Below are 20,415 nucleotides of genomic sequence, written 5' to 3'. Positions count from 1 at the left end.
TATTTTAAAAGACTAAATTTTCTCATATGTAAATTATAAAGGAAAACAAAAGAATTTTAGAATGAAGTTGATAGCTAAGGTTTCTAAACATTGTTATTTCTTTGCCTTGCCTTTTTTAAATTGTAGGGATAAAATTTTTTAAGGAATTGAAAAAGAAACTGCTATTACATAACACACATATACACATGTATGTTAGGTATATATGTATATATAAATATAAATAAATACATATGTGCCAATTCATAGTAGAAGTTCTTAACAGATGATTATATGATCTTACAACACATAGAACATATTTTTTTTATAGTGGCTATTAATGGAAACTATTTAGATTTTGACTTAATAGAAAAAGACATCGAAACATATGTAAACATGAAACATAAACATAAAGGTTGTGTTTTGTAAAAATTCTTCCTTAAAACTTTAATTACAATGATAGATCTACTTGACTTATTTTTATGAAAACTTTTATCACTTATAATAAATAAACTTTTTATATTATCTCCATGTGGAATAAAATGAAAAACTGAATAGATCAAAATATAGAACAGTTGAAGTTGCAACACTGACCTCCATCTGATTTTTCTCCCTCAGGAGATATATCTTTAAATAAGCAATTTCAATGTTTAGCCTTGTATTCCCTTTGGTAAATTCACTTTTCTTCTATCGTGAATAATTTCTTTATAAAGACTTCATAACCTAAGACTTCACACAGAATGAAGATGATTTTTCTTTGCTCGTGAAATAAAGAATAATTTAATTTTAGATCTTTATTATATTTTTGATTTAATATTTTGAAGTATTTCTTTAAAACAGGTTAAAAACACTTTTTTTCTAAAACAGTAAATATTTTCATTTATTATGCATATATCTCCAAGGTTAATGCTAATTCAAAGCCACTTTAGAGAGCCCATAGTATCTATTTCTCTCTTCTTATTTAAAAGCATAGTAGATACAGAACTTCGAACTCTCCATGGAAAACAGTGAGAAAAAATATATATGTATCCATCTACATTTTATTTGCTAAGAAAGCAAAAAAAAATTTTCATATCATAATTCCATTATGGCCATGTTATCTTTTAGATATCTAGCTTTGAAATATTTAAATTTTCTCTTGCTTTATTAACAGAAAAGTACAAATCCAAGATTTATTGTGCACCTGTAACCTTTTGTTTCAACAACCTATATTCCATTCAAATCCTCAAAAATGTTGGAATCTGGGTAATAAATGGTAATAGAAGTGATAATTTATATCAGGTCCCTTATAAAGAGGTAACATGTATGTATGTGTACCTAAATTCATTTATAAAGGGCTTGTATTCTTCAGTGGATTAGTTTAGTTCATTTACAGAGAGAATTTTCATGTATTTCAATTATAGACAACTTTTGAAACAGGAAGTTAAACTTCCTCACCTATGAAGAATAGCAATAGCAGCAAAACAAACCCCTGCAGCTTTTAGTTTTAAAGGCATTCAAATTTTGTAGGTAATTCATCATATCCATTCAGAAATGAAAAACATTTAATTAGATATTGAAATATTCTATTTTTACATTTTACTAAATTATAAGTAAAATGATAAAACAAATTTTCTCATTAAAATAAAATGTCTTGGGACACCTGGGTGGCTCAGTTGCCTAAGCATCTGACTCTTGATTTTGGCTTAGGACATGATCTTAGGGTCCTGAGATCAATCTCTCCCCCTCTGCCCCTCCCCATCCAGTGCTTGCTTGCCCTTTGACTCTCTCTCTCTCCCCCTAAAAAATTAATTAGTAATTAATTAAAAGTCTTATTTCTTTAAAGTATTATCCAAACGTATCTGTATTATATCTAATATTTTATGGCCCACAGTGATACATAAATTAAAATTTAAATAATGAGCTCAAAGTTCTTATTTCAAATGTCTTTTAATCAGTTACATTTGTCATCTTTTCATAAAAGAGGCAATTTTTCCCTTGGATGCAGGGGATTTTCATAATATTTTTGCACATGGTCAGCAAATAACATGTTAAAAAGAGGAACTGCAAAAATGCAATGGGTATATTAATATAATGTGATACAGTGTATCAGAGCTGATACGTGGCAAGCAAGCAGCATATTTTATATGTTGAAGCACATTTTAAGTCCTCCTTTACTCACATAATTTAGGCTTCAGATGTATTTGTCAATTGCTCACTGCAGAATAGCTGCAGAACTGAAACAAAACCTTCAGTATAAAAATGACAACCCTTTTGTTTCCCCTAAATCCTTATTCTGTCATCCACTGGCAGTGAGCTTTCCAGTCATGTTCTCTGCCAGTCCTTACCAGTTTGCCAATTACACAAGCTGCTTCCCAGACATCAGACACAAATTCCACAAGACTGCTGTGCAAGCGTACCCTAATTAACCATCAGCTTAATTAGACAATTTACTGTGTAATTAGCAGGCAATTAGTCAACACCTCTCAGATCTTATTGACTGCTGTGACAGCCTTTCCGTCTCTCCACATTCCAATACACAACAGCGACCATGTTTCTAGCACTCTTCAACCCAGGACTACATGGCTTTGGATGGAGAAGAGGGTAATATTATATAACAAAGGAAAAAATCAATATGTAGCCTCTCCAATTATTGAACTATTTATAAACTTGTCTTCTATTTAATACTGGAAGTCCAATATTAAAGATGCTTTTAAATTCCTGCTCCAAAAATAGCTAGAAAGCCAACTTCTTAATATGTTTTATATCATATTTTAATGTAAAACACTTTCAGTTGCAGGTCAGGTACTATGAACTATGTTCCATGACTGGCTATGCCTACAATAATTTGAGCGAATTTTCTGTTATGTGTGTATCAGCCCTATTGATTGAATCCTATTAATGTGAATAGCAAGTATAGACACAAATCCCACACTGACGGAAGGTGTTCTAGGGTAGAGCAGCATTTTCTAGTTTCTTTCAGTCAACTATGAAGATGTCTGGACACTGGCAATCACAACATGGTGTTTTAACATTTACATTAACACTTATTAATTTTATATGAATATTTTAAAAAACATTCTTCTCAGAGCCTATGTGTATGTCACATAACATCCATTGCTCTTTGCAGTGAAATTTCTGAACCCTATAAAATACTTCCCATTTTCTGAAGATTTTATGGTTGGTAAGTAAAGAGATCCCAATAGCTATAAGGAAGAACAATTCTTTACCTTTGTCCTTTCAGAAATATTAAAGAAGATGAATTTTATTGAATGACTTAAAGTCATAAAATCCCCTGTTAATGGAAAGGAACAGAAAGAAAGAACATGTGACCATCCCTTCATAGTTTAATGAGTTAGTTGTCATCAGCATTTCCTGATAGCTGATAAACTGCAATAAGTATAAACTACTTATTACAACAGAATTATTCCTGTATTATTTACACGTTTCCACCAGCAACAACGTTTTCTTTTTTTCTCTTTGAAAATAAAGGTCTGAAGAATCCAGGCAAAGGGAACAGTTCATAAAGGTGAGAATGAGGTTGACTTATTGGAGCAACCGAGAAAAGGCCATTATGGCTCCAGGTTACTTAATACAAGGTAAAGTAGAATGAGATGAAGCCTGAGAGATCGGCAGCAGCCAGATGATAAAGTGACTGTACAAGAATTCTGGATCTTATTTCAAGGGGTATGGGAAGCTGTTGGAATATTTTTAGCAAAGGAGGGGCATGATATGATTTATGTTGTAAGAGACCACCTAAGCCATGGTCAGGAGGTTGGAATGCAGGACCACACAAGAGGGGAAATAGGGAGGCTCTTGTAGGAGGTTGATAGAGTATTCAGTGAGAAATGATGAGGGCTTGGATGTGGGTGGTACAGGTGAAGATGGTCCTTAAGTGAAAAGGCCAAAATTACATGATTTTAAATGGTTTAATAAAAGATTACATAACTACTAACATTTTACCTTGGTATGCAGATTGTGGGAACAATAACTATAACTTTTACTGATGTAGTGTTTTACATGTTACAAATCATTTTTATATCTTCTATTTTTTAAAAATTCAAACTGAGTATTGCTAGAATACTCTAAGAAAGGGAAAGCAGGTATTGTCTTGTGTTATTAGTGAGCATGCTGAGGTTTAGAGAAGTTAAGTAATTTATTGACATTCACATTACTTAGGAAAGAATGACCCTCAACATTTTCTTCCAAATAAAGGGAAACAGTTGTAATACTTGAATAATAACTACTGTGATTTGCTGTGAAAACCATGACTGAAAATTTAGGGTAAAATAACCCCTCTAGCCTTCTGCATGCAATCTCATTTTTCTCTTTCAATACATACTTTTCTTTGTATAAATTCACTTTACCTTTGGTGCCATACCATCTCTCCTCATATTGATCCAGAGAGGATTTCAAGATACAATGCAATGTTTGTTTATTCACCCACTGAAAAAACCACACACTAAGTGGCTGCTCACCTTATGCGTGGCTATGGCAGAAAATCCAAGGAGCCTTGCGGGAACCTCACAGTACTACCACTACAGAGAATGACTGAGCAAGGGTCCCAGCTCTCCTGCTCTGAAATTCTTCAGCTGCATTGTACTACATTCCCAGGCCTCAGCTAATGACTGAACAGGACAGAGAGACTAAGGTGAGCTCATTCCTGAGACCTGAGGACTTTTTAAAGATTTCACTGAAACTTACTTAGATGCAAGCCACTCTAGGATGCTTCCACTCAAGCTCTCTTCCTCTATCCTTCACCTGGGGCCAGACTTCTATTGTTGTCTCATGACTCTCCCATCTTTCTCCACCTTCCTCTATATTTGCTTTCCCAGGTATTTCACCTAATAAAATTCTTGCATGTCTAATCCCATCTTGGCAGTCTGTGAGTGGAAGAACCTGAACTAAAACAATTCTGATGTCACGTTAAATGGAATTTCAGGGATCAATTAGATGATCCACAAAATATAGAAAAAAAAACTCAGTATGAGAAATTTTATAAAATTTAAGAAATTTTTATAATGTGCTGTCATGTAATTAATGTCAATAATTAAAGTTTGATAGATGCTAGTAATATAACAGAGTATCAAAATGTAGATTTTGGCTGATATCTTGAGAGAAATTGAAATAAATTACCAAAATAAATGCTCCTCTTGAAGAAGTGTCCAAGTACAAGAAAAATATCTGCTTAAGGAATTCTTATACCATTCTTCCTCAATAAGGGTATAAAAGTTGGGGATGCTGGAGAGATTAAGATGATTTCTTTGGATCATACTATGTGTTCTGAGTCTCATTGCTGTCCCCAAGCCTCAGGAGATTCTGAGAATACTCAATATGTGTTCCCTGCGATTTATTTTTCCTTTTGGAGTGGGAGAGTAAAGTGTACAGCACTGTTTGATAGGTTTACACGGGCAAGCATGGGTTGTCTGCTGCTGAAAAATGAATTAAAAGAGATGGAACTATACTTTGACAAGTCTGCATTCCTAAGATTTGTCAGGGCAAAGGAAATGAAAAATTTTCCTGTAGACCAGTTAAGGGACCCATATAAAATAAGGTTGTGTGAGGTCACTCTAAGGTCTAGTCAGTAGGGACCTTTGCAAAGGTAAAGAGGTCTCAGCAGGAAAAAAAAAAAAAGTAAATAACTCAAGGGCTCCTAGGATTTGTGTAGGGAGTAAGTTATAACCAAAGATTCAAAAGAGCCATAGCAGAGAGTACCCTAATGATGGGAGGAATTTTTGAAGAACACGTGACAGCACCCCAAAAAAGAGCCTAAAAATACATCTCCTAAATAAGGATATAATAGCTGTACAAAACTATTTTTATCCAAAAAAGTGAAGTTGTTCATGAAATAGTGATATTTACTGATTTAATATTCACAATATTGCTAAACAATGCACTGCATTCCAAGACACAACTGTCTTACAGATTAGACCAGGGAAAGAGTCGGTCAACATGTACTTTCTCCAGTTCCTTAATTTGCAAAGCCTGAAGGTCAAAGGACTTGCCTTCCAAGGGCTTACATTCAAGAAGGAAATAAAGAAACAAACACATAAATAATTCACTCTATCTTATGTAAATTGAGTAAAATTTTATAAAAACTCAGAGACTGAGAAGAAGGTAACCATTGGTTAACAGCCACAGAGGACCAGAATCACATAGCCAATGGCCTTTTAATATTTAAGTAGGAGAAGAAATCATCTTAAGGAGGAAAAAATGGTAAAATTAAGGCCATAGATGACACAAAACATAGTAAGTCTAGTGATTAGACTGGTTTAATAAGAAAAGAAGACTGCATGAGAAGAAATAGTTGTTGTTATTGATGATGATGATGGTGATGGGAGTTACATTATGACTAGTAGCAAATTCCAAGTTGAATTAAATAATCTCTCTGCTTAAAACTCTTCAGGTTCCCTGTTGTCTATACAATCACATTTAAATTCCTAGCCTAACAGGCCTTTCCCATAATCTCTCCAGCTACTTATACCACCTTATGATACATATGCTGAATATGACTTAAGATTTAACTGCTGAATCTTAAATATGCATGGCACTCTCATGACCATGAATGTCCATGTGCTATCCTTCCTGCCTAGAATAAAAATGAAGCTCAAATGTGAAATCATTTTAAAAATTGGAGGAAAATACTGCCTATTAAATAACATTTTTAGTCTAAGAATCTCTGTTGCCTTATGTCAACATTCTGTTTTTTGGTGCATACTCTAAGTTTCCTAGAGTGAAGACCATTTACACACACACACACACACACACACACACACACACAGATACACTCTATATGAATGATCACTGCCTAACAAATGTTTGTTGGGTAAATGAGATAAAAAATGAGGGCATATAAAGGACATTAGCAATAGCTCTCAGGATACATCTAGTCTAGGCCATATACCTAAAATGACACTTTACTTGGTGATAGTTATAGATAAATTTTAACTTTGAGGGTGAGTTGGCAGAAGAGGAATGATAAACTGTTCCAAGTATGTGGGATACCATGGAAAAACTTACAAATGGGTAAACAGAGCAGGATAAAAAGAGCAGTGTTGTGAAGTAAAACAAGCAGATGGAGAAGTCTAGTAAGTAAAGGTAACTGGCATATGAAAAGGAATTTTGGCTGAATATTTCTCTAAAAAGCAGTCACTTCCTTAAGCCTCTAATGACACCTCATTTCTGAAACAGTGGCAATTGAATAGGAAGCCGATTGCAAGTCACGGAAGAAGCAGCAGCACAGAGGGAACTGCGATTTAAAACTGAGTAAGTCTTACAACAAAACAGCCGATGTAGGTATGTCTTTAATAAAAACTTGACTGTGAGGGATGCCTGGGCAGCTCAGTGGTTGAATGTCTGCCATGATCCTGGGGTCATGGGATGGAGTCCCACATCAGGCTTTCCACAGGGAGCCTGCTTCTCCCTCTGCCTATATCTCTGCCTCTCTCTCTGTGTCTCTCATGAATAAATAAATAAAATTAAAAAAAAAACCCAACCTGGTTGTGAGGTAATCACTGGGTTTTGTATTTAAAGTATTTTAATGAAGGATAAAGAATATCCCTAAGTAGTAATGACTAGAATCTTGTTAAAATATCAATGAAGAAAATACAAAGGCAAGGAGTGTATTATGGGATTCAAGCCATGTTAATTTCAACCAAGCCTGTATCATCTAAACATAGCCAGAATATGGATATTTTTGACTACACTAAAAATCTGAAAAAGAATTATGTGAGATAGGATAAGAGTAAAATCAGTATTTCAACCAGCAGGACTTTATGAAAATTTCCACTAGCAATAATTACAAGGATTTTCCATTAACCTTGACATGGGTTACTTTTAAAAAAACAAAACAAAACAAATAAAACCCCCAAAGTTGAAAAGTATTTTGCAATACAGGTTAGTTTCCTCTATCTGCTAACCCAAATCAAACTTGTGCACGTCAATTTATATTATTAAAAAGTCTATTTGAGTCTCACATTGTCCACTCTACCAAAATGATTAACTAATTAACAAGTGTGAAAACACAGCCTGAAATGGAAAAGAGGTGAAGACATAATTATATTGGAAAATTGACTGGTCTGCTTCATAGTCAACTAGCCCAATTGTAAAATAAAAGGTAAAAAACATTGGGAGCAATTTAAATAACTTTAATATTATACCTGGTTAAAAATATTACTTTGGCTACAATTAAAGGATTTATAGTTAATATTAGAAGTGTGTGCATTAACCTGTGTTTGGAAACATCATAATCTATATTTTCTATTAAACAAAGTCTGGCATACATGACATGGCTGAAAACAATGATTAGTTTAGAACTTTGGGGAAAGGCGAAATGTATTTTTATTACATTTTAACTTGCAAGATTTAGTTTCAATATCGGAAGCATACATACAAATGGGCATGCAGGGATACACATGTTCTTTTGTTGTTGATGCGATCAGGGTTGATTCATAGAAAAGCTTGCTACATTGCCTTAAAGTGAATGAGCATTTGGATGAAATCTCCCATAGGATTATTACATGTGAACTGTAGCCTTTTAATAAACCCATTCTTTATAATTTGAGGATGAGTCAATTTTAATAATTTCAATACAATAAATCTAAGTAACAATTACAGAACTTAAACAGGTGAAAATCAAACTATTAGTACATGGAGATCACTTATGGTTTTAGAATGTTAAGAGTCTCCCAGATGAGAAGTTTACATTGAATTTCTTTAAATAATTATAACTCCTTTGTTAATGCATAAGTATATACCATGAGAACAATACTGCATGATAAGTAGAAATTAATTATGCACCAAATTTGAAGCTAGAACTGTAACAGGGAAAATAATGCACTGGACAGTTGTTCATTTATTGTTTCATAGACTTTCATCATAATGTAATGTACAAACTCAATAACAATAAATCAGTTTGACTTAATGTTAAAAAGATTCAGATCTTTATTTCTAATAAGGCCTTTTAAAATGAGTTACAAGAGTAAAGTGTAGTCTTTTGTATTATAATCTAAAGAGAATTACCCAAGCTCTAAAATATTATTACATAACATATTTGTGAAATTTTTCTTAGCAGCTCCAAATATTATTTTTAGCATTTATAGTCCTGACAACATTATTCCTGAATTCCTGTCTGGTTGATAGGTGCTAACAATTTGTGCAAATGTAGGCAACTTCCTCTCAATTAAGATAATGTGGATCGAAACAAGTTTCTTGAAATCCACATGGGAGAACAGACAACCTACATGGTAAAAAGTCTGCAAACCTTATTATAGAAAGGAAAACAGGACTATTTAGAAAGGAAAAAGAAAAGGCTTGTTGATAGGACATGAGAGCTGTCTCCAAGTAACTGAAGAGCTGTCATGTGGAATTGTGGTTCAAATTAGAATCCTATAATTATTCATTCATCTAACAAGTATGTATTGCACCTTTCCTATCTGCCAGACATAGTTCTTGGCACTGGGCATACAGTAGTGAGCAAGAAAGACAACATTTCTCTTCTTATAAATCTTACTTCAAATGGCCAAGACAAAAAAAATAAACAAATAAACAAGTATGCGATCCAGAGAATGGTGATTTCATATGGTGATAAGTGCACTGAAGAAAAACAAAATGCAAAAACAACCAGGGAAATGTGGCACAGGAAGACATAGTTTTGAGTGGTCAGCAAAGACTCCTCTGATAAGTAATTTCTGATCTAAGGACTGAAAGAGAAACAAGAACTATATGTATAAAGATCTGAGGGCAGAGCATTCCAGGCAGAGCAAACACTAGCAAAATGGGCTAAGAGAGGGAGGACCCTTGTCACGTTGGAGGAATAGAAAGAGGACCAGTGTGGCTACAGAAAATTGGCACAGAAGATTGGCTTTTGACAATGGATTGACAGTGGATTCCCAGAAGGCTTTGCTATCTTTTTTTTCTTTTTCAAGTTTTTATTAAATTCTAGTTAGTTAACATACAGTGTAATATTGGTTTCAGATATAGAATTTAGTGATTCATCACTCCCAGAAGGTTTTAAATCAAAAGTCTCTCTCCATGACATTATACATAAAAGCAAAGTAGAAATAAAATCATAGGTGCTACTCTGTTTGAGGTAGAGGATAGAAGGCCCTTTAGTACACCTGCTCACCTGAACTCCAGGTCCCTGCCAAACACTGATGGAATTAAACTGCCTTCAATTAAGACTTAAAATAATAAGATTCAGAGAGGAAAAATTAGAAAATATAATACAGAGAAAAGTATCTGAATCTGTATCAAATAGACATTGGCTCATCCTGGTGTGGTGGATGTAGGCCTGTGAATGGCAGGAGGAGTTTCCATGCTTCCAAATCCTGGTCTGACCCTGTGACTTGCTCTAACCTACAGAATAAGGGTGGAAATTATATCATGCAACTTCTGAGCCTCAGACTCACAATTTCCACTCTTGCATTTTTAGAATATAGCCACTTTATGAACAAGTTCAGTGCAGTCTCTTTGAAGATGAGACCATATGGAGACCCAGGCCCAGTTATGCCAGCTGAGGTCCCAAGCATGTGAATAAAGCCATCAAGAACCAGCAGCCACCCAGTCTTTTAACTAACTGCAAACGCATGAGTGAGAACAACTAACGTCATATGCGGCAAAGTCAAGCCTACTCAGCTGCGCCCTGACCAGACTGCCAAACCGTAGAACCAAGAGCAGATTACTTGTTGTTTTAAGCTATTAAATTGTGCTTTGATATGCAGCAATAGATAAGTAATTCAGAAATTGCTTATGTTTGCTAGCATAACAGAATCTAAAACATGTGGCACTGGCTTTCGAAATGAGAGGGGGGCAGAGACCTCTCTTGGAAAATCAAGAGTAGGCTGTTAGTTAAGGCTGGAAAAATGGTGAACAAACTGTTAGTGGAGGCTTGAAATGCAGTGTGAAAATTGTTATTGGAGACTGAGAAAAGGGTGGCCTGTATTATGGAGTGACAGCACAATTGGCAAGAATATCGCTGGTGATAATTCAGAAGATAGAAAATGTACATAATGCATGTGTGGATCTGACTAATGAAATCTCTAGACAAAACACTGAAAGTGTCAGTTGGATGTTTCTACTCAAGAATAATAAGGTACTGTAAGAGAGAAAATAGCTATAGAACGATATATTTAATTTACTAAGCAAACCTAGAGCAAAGCAAAAGGGCCCAGGACTTGTTATGTTAAAAAATAAAACTATTCTTAGTATTTTTTCTACCCTGGGAGGAAAAGATTTTCAAAGTAAGAAATGATCTTAGGATAAAGATCATATCAAGAGCGTTGCTTTGTGATCCTTTGTTAAGATTTTAGAAAGATTTAAAGCAGGTCCTAGTAGATTCTCTCAGGTAGACAATATTGATTCTAAGAATCTTAAGGACATTGTGCTACAGCAGGAAGACATACCCAAAATGGAGAAAAATCTGTCTCAAAAAGAGACATTATGAATGTGGCTTTAGGGCATGCAGTCAGCCCTTAGTAGATTAAAAAAGTTTTAAATAAAGTTTTCTGATGACAGCACTAAGAATTAGGACTAAAAGGGGCAAGAGAAAGAGAATAGGGGTTCTTAACTTTCTATGGCAAGAAACAGGTAAAAAAAAGTTATTCAACTGACATGAATGGCCATCACTGGCCATTTCTAAACGAAACAAAACACAACTCAGAGGATAGTATAAGATCCAGGAGGGCAGAGCCAAACGGCAGATAGGAACAATGGGTTAGGGAATCATTATCAGGGAGCAGAATGGGGTCCTACTCAAAGAACACCCCCTATCCTTAGAGCAAGGGACTCTGACAACACGTGACCAACTGGATATTAAAACTGCTGTGGACAGTGATTTCTAAATCCCTTCCTTTTCTCCTATTTCTGAATGAGAATATCTACCTATTGTGGTTCTCTGGACTGTATAATTATATTTTGGGTGGATAGAGGATAGTAAACTTGTCTTTCTAGTTCACAGTATCCTGAATAAATCAAGTTGAACCTAACCAAGGCCGTTTCCATCTGAACTTAATATAGATCACAAGATCATAAACTTTGAGCCTAATGCAATCAACGGATGACATTTTTGGTTCCTTGGAAAGGGGTGGATGCCTTTTGCCTGTAAGAGGATATGAATTACTGGGACCAGAGGGCGAATTAGTTGTTTGCAACAATGGCTTGTCATCACCCTTCCATACTATATGCATGCCCACCTGTGATATGATTTTGCGGTTTTTCCCATAAATAAGCAGATAGTATTTACTATGTCTGCAATATAACGTGTAGTGTATCTTGTAATTTGCTCTAACCAAGAGTATGGTGGAAATGACAGTGTGTGACTTTTCAGTCTTTATCTCCGCAGGCTTTGCAGCTTCCACGCTTGCCCTCTTGGAGCACTGCTACCTTGTGAACAAGCCCAGCCTAGCTTCCTTGATGAGACACCACGAGGCAAGTGAGATAATAAAGAGATGGAAAGAAGGAATTAGCCTGCTTAGCAACGATAGCAACTCCAGTTGAGAGTCCCTATGTATGAACGAGGCCATCTTGCCAGTTCCTAGGCATCCAAATTACTGAAAATGCATGAATGAGCCCAAGAGACACCATGTAAAGCAGAACTGCCCACATGAACTCAGCCAAATTGCCAATGTATAAGATTGTGAACAAATAAAGAATCATTGTTCTAAGTCCTGGGCAATTGGTTTAACTTCCTCACTCTACTATTTTGCATGAAAAAAAAAAAACTTAATACTATCTAATAGAGATATTATGATGATTCAAAGAAAAACTGAAAAACATTTGGGCATCTCCTTATTTTATAAGCACTCAATAAATGATAGTTAATTATGTGTATAATAATGAAAATTCCAACAACAATGTATAATATCAAACAACTTGTGCAAGATAGTGATTTAGAAGCAGCTTTGGACAGAGACTGGAGTCTCTCAGGTCAAAGTTACTTTTCCTAGATGTCACTTATTCTCCACACTTGCTAGCCTTTCTGTAGGGTATTTATTTACTTGGAACAACAACAACAACACCGTATTTAAAAATTAACAATTCATTTATGCTCAGAAGTTAGACTAATTTATTCCATGGTATCTCTGAGGGCAGAATTATAAAAAATAGATGGAACTTATGAGAAAGGCCAATTTGGGGTCAGTAAAAAAATATATTCTAGGGATGCCTGGGTGGTTCAGCAGTTGAGCATCTGCCTTTGGCTCAGGTCATGATCCTGGGGTCCTGGGATTGAGTCCCCCATCGGGCTCCTGGCAGGGAGCCTGCTTCTCTCTCTGCCTGTGTCTCTGCCTCTCTCTATGTCTCATGAATAAATAAGTAAATAAACATCTTAAAAAAAAAAAGCTATTCCTAAAATGAGGTTTCCCATAGCTATGAGAGGCTGCATTGCCATAAAGATCTAGCATATCCCTTGTTGCTAAAAGCACTCAAAAACAAGTTACATTTATTCCGTCATAGCTATTGACACATGAGCTTTCAGAATTGGTCAGATGATTTTTATCTCCCTTCCTAAAATTGTGCAATCCCTATTCTGTTTTCTCAAAAAGTCCCTATATTTTAAAAACTCTTAAGTCTTGAAACGCTACCCAGACATTTAAAACTTCACTGACATTTTCATTTTCAGACATGTATAGATGCACTACAGAAAGCAACATGGGATATGAAAATTTTAAATTGGCCTTTTCTCCCTTGATTGAGATCAATACTTGAATAGTCAATTTTTCATGTGTTAACTGTCTGTTCATATGACTGAAAAAAAAAAGAAACTCAATATGCTTTTGCCAAAAATCTATTTATTCATTTATTGATTCATTTATCCAACGAATATTTATGAAACATTTATCAAACTCTTCCTGTACACTAAGCATTATGCGGTATAGGTTATATTTTATGGAAAAAGCCACTATCGATATTTGGTTCCAAAGAAAAGAATGGAAGAACCTTAAATACTTCTCAGTTTCAAGTATTGGTATTTTATGTTGAAAAACTCACTATATGTGTACCTATTTATCTAATCATCTGATACTTATTAAAACAAAATATATGCATTCAAGATATTTTCTCACTAAAAATCTATCACAGGTTTATCCTAATATCTATATTAGATAGTTTATAAATTAAGTGAATTTTTGCTTAGGTTTGAATTTGATTTGGAATAATAAACACTTCTGAGTTTATCTATGCAGTGATAAAAATATATGCAACCCGCAGTTACAGATTACATATTTGCAGCGTATAAAATGTAGAGGCTTGAGAAAACAAAATTTATGACATAATTAACAAAAATAAAATATTTTTATCTATTTCCTATCAGTACAATATGGACACAGGTCATGAGTTTCTTTTATGTGAAGTCTAAATGATTTTAATATTAAACAGAGCATTTCTCTGGTTTGTCATAGTTTAGCTTTAATTAAGCTTTACACTGATTTCTCTCCCACCTTTTTAAATTTAAACATGAATGCAATATATATTTATATATAAAAATTTATAATTATATTTTAAATATCATTTTATGATGATATTTTACATATCATCTTTATAAGACATAAACAGAATCTCAAGAAAGGCAATCTACGTATTTTGGGACATTCCAGGGAAGACTGATTTGGGAAGGAAGAACATTGTTAATAAAAGCCATCTTTGATGTTATTTAACACAAAAGTAAACACAGATCTTTTTATATTTGACATTAAAAATCTGATCATTTGCCTCCCTAAAGAAACCACGTACAGCTTTTATACAGACTGCACAGTAAAGAATAATAATATTTCTGTTTACTGAGATATCAACTGGCATTTCACTGTAAGTCAATGGTCTATCTTTGCTACAGCGTATTAGACCTCAATCTGGCATCTACAAATGTCAAGAGTATAAAAAAAGTATAGGATGAAAATCAAAAGCATGTTCCGAACTCCCAAAAAAATAAAAAAAGGGAAACAAAGTTCACCTAAACATATTTGCTGCAGAAATCAGTGCAATATTCAGCTGTCAATCTAGAAAAACAACGAGGGAGCCACCCTGTCAGTAGGACAGGATAATAAAATTTCCAGCAGATGTTCAGGCAGGGCTCTAATTTTTACTGAACTCCCTTGGTAAGCATTTAATTTCTTTATCATATGCAGGCTCGGCAAATTGTACTTCATCAAAACTGTATTGTGAAATATTAATATTTCATATGATAACAAAACTCCATAGAATAACCTTTGTCATATTGAGAGCATCCAAATTTAAAATGTCAAGATTCTGAATTTTAATACATTTTAAGTAGATTCTTGAATTGGCATAATAAATTATAATAAGGCTAATCTAAATTGGTATGCTATAATGTCACACAAATGTATAGTATCTATAATATTTTAATAGGTACCTTTAGTAAGAGGCTGTGGGGTAAACATGTTTATATCTACTGAGTTGGATGCTAAAACATTTCATCAGTAAGAAAGCACAGACGCTCATAAGACAATTTCACATTCACAACAGGTTTAATCACTAATTAGGGACAATATAAGAAAACAAAACAAAACAAAAACCTTAAATTTCAATGCAGCAATCGGACTACCTCACAAAACCATGTATGGGAAACAATTGTTGTTGAAAATGGCATTATATAAGCCCAATGTGGCATCATTATTTATGTCATTATAATCTGCAAAAATACATTTAAAATAGTCTTTGTACAAATATTGTGTTGTATCCACCATCAAAGTAAGTAACCGAGAGCTTCCTAAAACCCCCAACATTATGTTTTATATGCCAAATTTAATTTGCATTTGTTCCTTACTCTCCCTTTGAACCAGCATCACAGACTTGTGAATTGATAGATTAAATTCAAATTGGAGGTTTAGAAGGAAGTTAGCTTCCACATTTATTTCTGCTGGTGATCCTAATAAAGGCAACTGCTCCTAGGTTACTGAAAGAGACAGCATCACAAATCAATGCATGTCACCAACAGAGTAAAGACAGATGTCTCTGATTAATCAGAATTCAATTTTTTTGCAAGCAAACAGGAAATTCAAAGCAAACACTTTTTTTCCTACAGTTTTTCACTTATACCTGATCAGCCACCTATTTCAGTTTGCATATAAAATTTTTAAAACAGTGTAACTAATGTAGTCATTAAATGGTATCAGAGACTCAGTTTTTCTCAACGGATTAAACATTTGATTACAGCTTGCGAGTTATTCTTAAAGGAGGAATTGAAACAAAGACAAATATACTATCAATGTTCTACAAAGCTGTAAACAATTAATGGTATTCTAAAGCTGAATCTAGTAAATTGTTTATTTTTACACTTTGTTTAACCAAAGTATTTCTAAATATTCAGCCAATTTATTTGAAAAAGCACCTCCTTTTAGCTACTTAAATATAAAAACATTTATGATGCTTTTTATGCTCTAGTTTTTCTAACTTTTGAGAATTCTCTAGATTTTATCACACTTACACATAGCATCTTGTAAAGCTGTCAGAATAAGACAGCTGTAATGCTTTAGTCATACTAATGCCAGCTATTGATCCTAGTAAGAGGAGAAAGAAGAAGAGAATGTGCTTAATGGGGCATATTTGTTCTCTATTATTTTCTTTGCCTACGGATAAAGCTGATTTAAATAATGATACACTTTTCTCAGTCACTAGATTCACACATTCTTATACATTAATTATTACTAACTACCAGTTACTAACTAAATACATCAATAGATTTAGCATTTAAAATTTTATCAATAAAGGGTCTACGAATGTTAAATTCTGCTGTGCTTTTATAATTCAAAGCCATATAAGGATGCAACCTTCTATTGTATAATTCATTCTACTTTAAAAACATGAATTTATATGCTTTGTGTAGTTTAAAGAATTAATTCCAACCATAATATGTCCTTTATTTTCTACTAAGTATGGCCATTTATGAAATAAGTACCAAGTCATGATGTCAAATTAAACTCAGGTATATATACTTTAAAAACAAGTTTCTGTATATAAAAATTCAAGACAAATCTTATCACCAGAACAAATGAGGTACACTGAGTGATTCTTTTTGACATGAACTGGGTCCCAGGATTATGTACAGACCAAATCTATAATCTAACTTTGAATTCAGGCATAGCATAAGTCCTTGTTCACACATATCCAGAAATCACAAAATAATTAATGTCAAAATAAGGATTCATGAGTTTGTGACTATTAAATGAAATAATCACTTTAATAATATGTATATTTTTGATGCTTCCCAGACAAAACAAAATGAGAAATACATGCCCTTCCATGGGACAGAAAGAGTGGTAAAGAATAAAAACCAACTTGTAATGATAAGTCTTATCCAGTAATTGAATAACTTATTTTTTGGTCAGGAAAATCTTGCCAGTATAATATTTACACTCTAATTAAAATGCATGATAGAGATTTAAACATGACTTCAAAAATATCTACTTACCTTATCAAGAGAGAAAGTTTTGGTCAGGGCAAAACCCCATCCAGCTTCAAAAGCTCTTCGAATCATTGATGCACTGGTAGCTGGAGTTGCACTCGCAAGACCGAAAGGATTTAGAAACTTCAGTCCAGCCATCTCCACGCTGATGTCCACCAGATCGATGGGAGTGTAAAAGAGGGGCAGCTCAGGCTTGGCACAAACTGAAGCTCCATATTGCGACTGCAAAAAATAGTCAATAATCGTTCTTGTATAATATCTGATTTTTCCATATAATCTTTTACAAAAATCACTGTAACACAGAATTTGAATTAATATAGATCACACTGGTCTGTTTTCGATGAGGAAAACTGTCAGTTAACAATGAACCAAATTCATACAATACCATCTTTTTCTAATTTAAAAGGCATTATAGAGACTATTAACAGAAATAAAAATCAATTAAATAAACAAAATTATTTAAAACATACAGAGATTCAAACACAAAAGGCAATAATTTCAGAATTTAGCTCCCTGGTCCCATAAACCAGACTTTTTGCACTTAAATTGTGGAAATGTACTTAGTCCTCAGAGATATGGGCAACAGCAAGTCAGGAGGCCTAAATTCAATTTCCAGTAGTCTCACTTCTGTTTATATGAGATTTTAGGAAAGCCACCTAATATGACCATGTCTTTTTCTTCTCTACCGTTTTCAGTACAGCAGCAGGAATGCTGGTTGCCTAATTTCCTACCCTCATAGGGGTATTGGAAAATGCAGGAGATCATAAACCACAGGAAGACATCTAATTTGGAAAGTGGGGATGTACTCATGTGCAAGAGGAGATTCTTTTTTTCAGAAATAAAACTGGTACCAAAACAGTTAATGTCAAAACCTTCAACTAGCTCTCACAACTAGAAAATTACCTTTGCTAAAGGAACACTGTAATAATGTTACTTTGCATTATGAAAACAGTTATGCAAAGTGCATGGAACACTGAAGCAGAATAGGTACTTGCTAAATGTTGTCTCTTCCTGACTGGGTAGGTTATTAAAGATCTCATCAGGCCTTTGGTTTATAAAGTGTCTCTGTCTCTTTCCTTTTCTTCCTCCTTCCCTTTCTCTCTGTTTATCTCTGAAAGACAAATAATACTGGCAAATATTAAAAGGATGTATTTTCTAAGCCAAAGTGGTTACTAAATGGATAGGGCTAGTTAATCCCAAAGTAAGAACTCCTTTCCCTTGTGAGCCATCATTCAAAGGAAAACTTGTTTGAGCATAACTTTAATTTTACAGGAGTGTGTCTTATGTAGATAAAAATTGCCATGACTTGCATACAAATTATTTCTGGACCTCCACCATTTATAATGCAAAGCAAAGTTCACTTAGTCTGTAGAAAGGCATCAAAAACTTGTCAATTGAAAGACTAATGTGTCTTGAACACCTACAAAGAGATGCCTGACCACATCAAAGCTTTCAACTATGGCAGGCATCTTCTGCCAGGAACATTCTGGGTTTCAAGGCACATTTCTGAATATTGGTCAGTCCTGTTGTGAACATAATTTCTACTATCCTCCCGTGGAATTGTAATACTGTTAAAAAGATTAGCAAAGACAAAAGCTATGATGTACAATATAGGGAATAGTTAATTTGTGGGTGTGTCTGAATTTGAAAAGAGGTACAAGAGGGGAAAAACACCTTTGATGTGATTTTCTCAGCTGTGTAATCATAGTTTAAACTGAATCAAGCAAATTTAGATTAGACTAAGGAAGATTTTCCTCACACCATGGATTGGTCAACACTGGGAAAAATCTAGATGTATTTTTCATATCTGAGGAATCTTAGAAATTTCAGGCAAGTTTGTGTTTGACGCTAATAGCAGAAATGCATATGGTTCCATATCTATTTAGGTGAGGTAAATGACACTACTAGTTTTCCTCTCTTTTTAAGGTTTTATACTGAAATATCTAATCCCTTCAATCTTAGATGAATTTGTTTGTTATAATTGTAGCTATATTGATTAGGCAACAGCCCAAAGAGGCGGATACATACATGTGAGTTCAACTTGCATCTCTTAATTTATGTAGTTTAAAATAAATAAGGCATTGCTCTGAAATTCTTAAAAAGGTTTCTGCCTTAATACTAAAAAAGGAAATGATGATACAAACTTAGCGAGATTTTCCTTATGCTTCAAAACAAAAATATAAACCAAACCAAACAGTAACAAATATAAACACACACATAAAACTCTTTCAAATGAGAAGTACAGCTTCTTATAAAATATGTATTTTCTTTTATTTACAAAAGTACTACTGATGCACACATGATATAATCTAAAATCTCTACTTGTAATAGGCAGTTGTTTTTCATATCGTACATAAAAGGCTTTTGTTATGTTTTTAAGACTTTATACCACAGTGTGGTGCTACAGCAACCTAGCCTGTCCAAACTCACAATTTACTTATGCCCAATCAATGCATGCTTCATTTTCTGAAGTTTAAAATCCTGTTCACCTCTGTACCCTTGCTCAGACAACTTAAGTATTTCAAATTTCAGTTCTCACCATGAGGTTAATTCCTCCCAAATCCCATTCATAACCTCCAAATTCAGATTCCCAAGATACTTTAAGACCTTTGGATATGGATGCTTTGCTGTTAATTCAAACTCAACTGCTTCAAAGTTTATTCTCATATTCTCTTCTAAAGAATATGTTACCCAGATTTTCAATTGCAGACAATACTGTTCTTCCAGTCATCCAATAGTATTATTAAATGATAGATGTAAGAAACAGCCTAGATTATGTTAATTATACTGGAATTAAAATTAAAAACTTAAAAAAAAAAGGAAGAAGAAACCTAGAGCAATGAAGATTAGTTCCCCAATAATACCACTGTAAAAAGGAATGTTATACTGGTATCGGACTGATACAGAAACTGATACAAGAAAAAAAAAAAATGTACCGACGTGAAAGAGTATTTATTCTATACTAAGTGAAAAAATAGTGTGTTAACATTATATGTAAGTCCAAAAGTTTTCAGTAAAAAATAAGTAAACAAATAAATAAATAT

The 20,415-nt window shown here is 33.9% G+C and overlaps 1 protein-coding gene across 4 annotated transcripts in view; it reads right to left on the bottom strand.

Annotated features, from left to right (window-relative positions):
* DPYD (dihydropyrimidine dehydrogenase) overlaps positions 1-20,415 on the bottom strand; it is a 793,145-nt gene that overhangs the window by 363,789 nt on the left and 408,941 nt on the right. For all 4 annotated transcript variants that reach the window (XM_072754539.1, XM_072754541.1, XM_072754540.1 and 1 more), the window contains one exon: positions 17,378-17,593. In XM_072754539.1, coding sequence (XP_072610640.1) covers positions 17,378-17,593 — 216 coding nt within the window. The remainder of the gene's footprint in view (positions 1-17,377; positions 17,594-20,415) is intronic.

Source organism: Vulpes vulpes, chromosome 3 (assembly GCF_048418805.1).
Source record: "Vulpes vulpes isolate BD-2025 chromosome 3, VulVul3, whole genome shotgun sequence".
NCBI lineage: Eukaryota > Metazoa > Chordata > Mammalia > Carnivora > Canidae > Vulpes > Vulpes vulpes.
Note: the sequence above shows the minus strand (reverse complement) of the source record. Positions and strands in the feature narration are given on the sequence as shown.